The sequence below is a fragment of the Atta colombica genome, unplaced genomic scaffold (genome assembly GCF_001594045.1).
Source record: "Atta colombica isolate Treedump-2 unplaced genomic scaffold, Acol1.0 scaffold88, whole genome shotgun sequence".
Classification (NCBI taxonomy): Eukaryota; Metazoa; Arthropoda; class Insecta; order Hymenoptera; family Formicidae; genus Atta; species Atta colombica.
In genome coordinates, this window is record NW_017259581.1 from 1,039,561 (window position 1) to 1,046,645 (window position 7,085).

Sequence of the window (7,085 nt, forward strand, 5' to 3'; positions counted from 1 at the left end):
TCTAGTTTTGGTTTGTTTCTTCTCAATTTGTTCGATTGACGCTAGGTAATCATTATTGTTATCCAATTTCTTGAATTTGCCACTGTCTCGAAAAGGATAGCATGATTGTCTCCTTCTTCTTGCTGACCCCTCCGGTTCGCTTGTTATTTTGCGTACATACGATTTTTCATCTGATTTCCAGTTTTTCGACAGTTCATTATTTCAAAGTATAAATCTCAGTATTGTTTGTAATTATTCAGCGCCATTTGACAGGAGACATTCCCTGAGTGAGTACCAGATATGCCGCTACTCAATGTATAATTTCTAATTTTGTGGATTCATACTCGTGTACTTTTGAATATTACGAATTTTACTATTGTTTATAAAAGCCTCTCTATTTCTCACTCGTTGTATGTCGAGCACTATTACACACTTATTGCGGAAGATTGAACTCGGAGACTGCTTGTTTTGAAATGGGGAACAGGAATGTATTTTTGTGAATACATTCCTATCCTCCAAAAGGAGGGAAGAGAATTGTCATGATTAAAAAGGGCAAGATTAAAGAAATAGAATAATAAGATTTTGAATCTTTTAAGGCCAGTTGTTTCATTTTCAGATAAATTGTAATTTATCTATTAGAATTCTAAATAAAAAAATGAAAGAGCATAAAAGAGGAAGAAAATAAGACAGTGAGCTAAAATTTACTGAAAGGTGGAACAGTCCAGCCTTATTCATGAAAATTGTCCAATTTAATATATATCCTGGAAAAGTGACTCGAAGTTGTTACTCTTTTTAAATTACATTCTTATGAATATAACTGTTATTTTATTATATAATAAGTCTAAAAATAATTTTAAAAATTGATGATTACCTTAACATAATAAGATATCTCTTCGCATATAGATTTAATTTATAACAATTATATAAATGTTTGTTTTATTATATCAAAATCTTGAATAGTTTAAAACTTCCAAATTGATTTTATTACAATTACAATTATTTTTGTGGGAAAAAATTATAATTCTTTGCCCAATCTTTACTCTGGAAACCTGGACCTGTTTTTAAATCTGATTTATTATTATTTTGAAGTTTCTCTCTTCGAGCTGTAGTTTTTTCCAGATGCGTGGAAGTATATATCAACGAATAATCACTTTTGTATTCTTATTTTTTTATTATTATTCACTATAATTGTTGATCCGAAAGCAGACTCCGGAAAAATTTTTTTAAATAAACACGTTGTTTCTTTTTTGTTGCATTTTTTCATTGTACTCTTGATGAATGCATGATCTCGATGTTCACTAATTAGAATTAATAAACAATATTAATTCATATTGGATTTCCTTTTAGAAGAAGAAGACATCGACTAAACGGAAACGTCAATCATCTGAAAGCTCCACAGATAGGTATATCAATTGTTTTTCTTAATTTCTCCACGTACGATTGTTATTATACGAATATTTGACAGAAGCTCGACAATTTTTACTAACTCATTTATTTGCTTTAATTATTATTTACTTGTTTTTTTATTTAATCTCTGATTCGCTGTAGATTGATCTTTTTCTTCCAGTTCCGTGGAAAGACCGAAAAAATCGGTAAAATATGAGAAAACCGTGGACAAGGCATCAAGGAATGAAATTTCCGAGAGTGCTGCAGCCTCGCGAGAACCACTTCCTCCTCGATCAATCCGATCACCGAAGCGAGAAGCATTGTCTCGAACTACAATATCTCGGAATGAGACTCCGCCACTACCGCCGTCGACCAGTAGTAAAACAAAGAAAGATTCGCCGAGAAAGAGTACGGCAGAGAAGCGAGACAAATCGCCGATGAACCACAACAGGAGTCCTGCTCCATCATCAAACAGACGACACAAATCATCTTCCAGAAGCAGAGGTGATAGAAGCGATAGAAATGATAGAGACAGAGATAGAGACAGAGGAGGAAGAGAAGGAAGATCTCCCAGGAGATACTCGAGGTCACGTCGTATGAGTCCGTCTCCCAAACGGAGACGAGGATATTCTAGATCGCCTAGGAGACACAGCAGATATTCCATGTCCAGGAGTAGAAGTCGCTCCAAATACGATCGCTATGGATCCTCTCGCAGGAGACCCGTGTCTCCACCAGCGAGACGCAGAGAGACCGATTCTCGCCGAAGATCGCGTTCGGCAAGGCGACAGCAACGTCGACGATCCCGATCGCGCTCTACGTTGAGTTATTCACCGGTTAGAAAGAATCCAGAGCGTTACAAGGAAATCCTAGAGGATCGAAAATCGCGACGAGACCAGAAAAAGAAAACTAAAAGCGATAAAGCGAAGTCACGCTCGACATCGAGAAGCAGGAAAACACAACAGATAGCGGTTGCACCCAGAGTGAGTCTGAGATCATCGAGCGAGGACGAAGCCGATCTGGCCGACGATGAGCCCAGCAAACAGCAGCAAGAGGAAGACGAGGAAAGGAGAATTATAGAATTGAACACATTGAAACGATTACAGAGTGGCTTGGCCGCAAAGGCACGGGAAACATTAGAGAAGAAAGCAATCAGTCCTACGAAGATCAAGATTGAGAGACGAGAAGATGTGTTAGATATCGCTCTACCGAATGAACCGCCGAAAACTGTAGCGCAAAATTCAATCATACCGATTCGAGACAGATCCACATCAAAGGAACCAGTTATACAGGCTCTTCCGATCATTCAGTCACCAGTGTCCAGCAGATCACCGTCGCCGGCTTTACCTCTCACCCGAGAAGAGGCAGCGATTAAAATCAGATCGCCGAGTGAGTCACCGCCGCCATTGCCTCAGCAATCTTTTGATAAAGTCGATTCCACGTCTCCCAGTGTGAAGACTAAGACAAATAGTCAGTTCTTGAGATCGCCAAGTTGCTCGGGCAAGAAAGACTCGCCGTCGATCGCGTCTTCGAAGAAAGATGTCTCGAAAAGAGAGTCATCTTCTCCTACCACAATGATATCCAGAGAGGATAACACGATAATAAAACTGCGTTCGCCGAGTGAATCACCGCCGCCTTTGCTGAACATGTCGTTAGCTAGAATGAATCGTCACTCGAGATCGCCAAAAAAAAGTAAATCGTACTCTAGATCGGCATCGAGATCATGCACGAGATCACCGTCCGTCGCGGACAAAATGAGGTCTTCCAGATCGCTGTCCAGAGACAAGAAGTCGCGATCCCGTTCGCGAGGCAAGAAATCAGCATCACCTGAGCAACGATCGACTTCTAGATCAGCCTCCAGGGCAAAGAAATCATCGCCCAAGACGAGAACGAAACAGCAGCACTCGCCCCGATCTAGATCTCGATCCTCGGCAGAGTCAAAGCGCTCGAGCGCATCAAGATCGCCCTCGAGGTGCAAGAAGTCCGCTTCGCGATCCAGAAGTAGAAATCGATCGTTGTCGAAGAGGAGGTCGCGCAGCCGTTCTTCTCTATCAAAGAAATCTAGGAGTAGATCGCTATCGAAGAAGAGATCACATAGTCGTTCGCTGTCGAAGAAATCCAAAAGTCGTTCGCGATCGGCATCGAGGATCTCCAGGGATAAGGATAAACGTAGTCATACTAGAAGTAGCTCCCGTTCTTCTGTTAGGTAAGAACTTGTAATTCAGCGACTAACTCTAATAAAATTATTAAAATTATACAAAATCAACAATTAGTAAAAAATATTTTGTATTTGTCCCCTCTTTATATTAGCTCTAGGCACAGTCGAGCTAGAAGTTTTTCCAGCTCATCAAGATCATCGAGCAGTGTCTTCAGTCAATCCTCCCGCTCCACCTCCAGCAGCTCTGCCTCCAGTAGATCACGCTCGCCGTCGATACCTCGACGTCATGGTTCACCTAGTTTTCTGGACAGACGGCGTATCACGAGGTAGGTATCGCAAAACTATATACATTATATAGTAGTTATACATACATATATACATATATTTATCATGCACTTTGTACGCGCGTGCTGGACTTCGTCCACTGTGTAATCGTAGACTTTTATTTATCAATTACACTTTTCTTTAGTTCCCATTTCTTTTATTCTTAGAGTTTTGTTATTATTACATATATTGTATCATTATATTATAATCGCTAAAAATGTTTAAGAAATAATTTTTAAAAACTGTTCAAAATTTGTTGAAAAAAATGTTAAACTTTTTTCGACGAAAGACAGACAATTTGCCAATACGATTAAAAATTTCGATTTTCGGTGTGCTAATATTGTATTTATTGTGTCCTACAGAGACAGATCAAAGGACAGGCATAGAAGATAAAGTTATGGCTTCGCACAGCATATTTATATATATAACAGTAAAAAGTCTGACATATATATATTTATAGACTTATATATATATATATATATAGAATTTTCCCTCTAAGTAGTTTAGAGACTTGCAATTAATATTTTTATCGCCAGGGATTAATGTCCTTCGTATTGATTAAAAAACTATCGTGTATTATCTTTTATTTATATTTTAGGCGCAATGAACATAATTATTATCTTGGTAATAATGGATTTTAATGGATTCTGTGGTAATGAGTAAAAAGCGTACTAATTAACTTCTCTTAATTAATATCTAAATATTGTATGATGCACGTCGTTTAATAGCGTTTATATCTGGCGAATAAAAATGTCCTAATCAATGAATCTAATCGAAGTGTTAAATGACGTATGTAGTATATGTGACAATTAATTACAGTATAATTGCTTAATCATTCAGATTACAAATGTAATAACGGAAGCAGGAAAGTTTCATGTAAATTATAACCAAATATTATCGTTACTAGCGATCATAATTATCAACAATTTCGTTCGTAAAATAATTTAGCGTTGATCTTTTATTTTGTATTTTTCAGATTTTTCATTTGTATAATTCTTTATTTTCTTCTTTCTTTTTTTTTTAATCAAATCACTTGTAATTGATTCACAAATACCATGTAGATATGGCATGCGTATATGTTTTCCTTTATAAATATTGTAAATTAAATTGTTGTCTCACACATGCAGTAGAAAATTCTTTTTATTTTATTGTCAATTGCTAAATAAAAGAAATTTACTGGCAAATCAATTTTTTTCCGATTTATAATTTCTTAATTTTAAGTTTCTTAGTTAATATTTTTGCGGTTTTTGAGTGTTTTTCGCGCCACTGCGTTCTCCAAAGAAACATTTTATACACAGGTAAGTTATCACATTTTTATTTTGCATGTTCTCATTTATCTGTAGCTTGCTTAATTTATTTTTGTCACGTCGCATGTGCTATTTGTTTCATTTTTCACGTAACAGTCAAACTTTCGTTATATCGAGATATTAATTATTAACAAGTTAAAGAATAAAAATTATCTTACTAATAATTATTTTTTAATTATCTAATTAATTATTAAATTTAGATTGTTAGTCTTAAGTCTCTATTAACGAGTAATAAGAATTTTATACTATATTACAATCGCTTACAATTATTGTCGTTATTATTTCTAACTTTTATTGTTATTATTATACATAATTAACTTAATTTTCATACAAGATAACATAATGAAAAATAGTTTATCATTTATCGTTCTTTTAACATTTGTCAATAACAAGCGTTCTTCATTAAGAAAATATCATGATATACTAACGGACTTTCCTTTTAGCGCGAGGAAACGTCCGATCCCGTATCATCGACCAACTCCGACACCACCCTCATCGCCGAGTAGTTCTGAAAGCAGTAGACACAGTAACTGGTCCAGTGCGAGTCATCGATCTAGCTGCTCCGCGAGTCGTAGTCCGTCTTACACGCGTTGAGAATTGAGAAAAACGCATATGTGAATTCTCAGTGAGAATTGACGTTCCTTCGTATACTAGACTCGCAGCGGCGTAGCTCGATCCTTTATGATTTAAAGGAAACCACTGTGTCCAGCTAATTGATTCTCGAGATATTATCAATTTAGATATTTAAATATATATTTGAAGATATATTAATTTAGAGAATTATAATTGTAAATATTAATTTAAAACTGAAAATTTAGATCATAGAGGATCGAGGAATATTCTAGAGAAGAAGTTTAGTAATGTCTGTTAAGTTTTTTGCGAAAAGAGAGATTGCATTCGAAAATAAATGGCATGTTACATTATTTCTTATGAAACTAAGAAAATGATCTTTATTAGCAATAATTTCGAGTCATTAATGGTTTTCGTGACATTCATTCGACAAATTTCATGAGGAATTCATGAGGAATCACACCATGTTCATATTTTTAATTGATTTTGAGACATTTTGTATATAAACTATACATAATATCAATTAATTCAAATAACACTAGTCTAAAAAACTTTGAAAGATTGAGTCGACTTTTAAATACTTTTATGTTAGTAGGAAAAGAGGTTGTTCATATTAACTTTATGAATTTAGAATAATGATTTTTGCAATCAGAATTATCTAAATATGCAAAAGCAGCTGTTGATTTATTTGATATTATTTAAATAGTATTTATTTAATTTCTTTTTTAATTTAATTAAAATTAATTTCGAATGGAAATTTCATTCGGTGCATAGTTGCAATTTACATTTTTTAAATGATTAAACAAGATACTAATTAACCGATTTATAAAATTTATAAAAAGAAACAACAAAAATCTCAGTTATAATATAATAATAATAATATCACTTATTCTACAATTTTATTGAAAAAGAAGATATTACAAAATATCAATTTTAGATTTCGAATTTTTTTATTTGAATTACAGTGCAATTTTGCAATTATTGTTGATACTGGAGAGTTATCGTGGAGAAAAATGGATATCAATGTAGAATTTAATGTATTATATTCTCTTTCTCTATCTCTTTCTCTAATCAAATAGACTTATATATTAACATGGTGCAGTAACTTCATTTTCCTATAACTTCTAGCAAAGGTTTTCACTTAATTTAAAACGAATATTCAAATGCGAAAGGAAATGCGTACATATGCAAGACAAGACAAGAAGATATTTTAATAAGATACGAGAATTTTCTTTCTCTCTGAAAAATGAGATTTTTATAAAGCGTTCGTCGATCTTTTTTCTCTTCTTCTTCTTACATTATATTTCTGGTCTATGTTACACTCTCATATGCTTGTAATGCGTACGCTGATTATTCAATTGCTA

General features: G+C 34.4%; 1 protein-coding gene across 5 annotated transcripts in view; it reads left to right on the top strand.

The window, feature by feature from the left end:
- Window positions 1-5,760, top strand: part of LOC108693175 (serine/arginine repetitive matrix protein 2) — a 17,831-nt gene extending 12,071 nt beyond the window's left edge. For 4 of the 5 annotated variants that reach the window (XM_018201985.1, XM_018201986.1, XM_018201987.1 and 1 more), the window contains 4 exons: window positions 1,327-1,382; window positions 1,547-3,568; window positions 3,673-3,846; window positions 5,595-5,760. In XM_018201985.1, coding sequence (XP_018057474.1) covers window positions 1,327-1,382; window positions 1,547-3,568; window positions 3,673-3,846; window positions 5,595-5,745 — 2,403 coding nt within the window. In that variant the 3' untranslated portion in view covers window positions 5,746-5,760. Of the gene's footprint in view, window positions 1-1,326; window positions 1,383-1,546; window positions 3,569-3,672; window positions 3,847-4,206; window positions 4,308-5,594 lie in introns of those variants that run through there. The other variant, XM_018201988.1, reaches the window with a different exon arrangement.
- The last annotated feature ends 1,325 nt before the right edge of the window (window positions 5,761-7,085 follow it).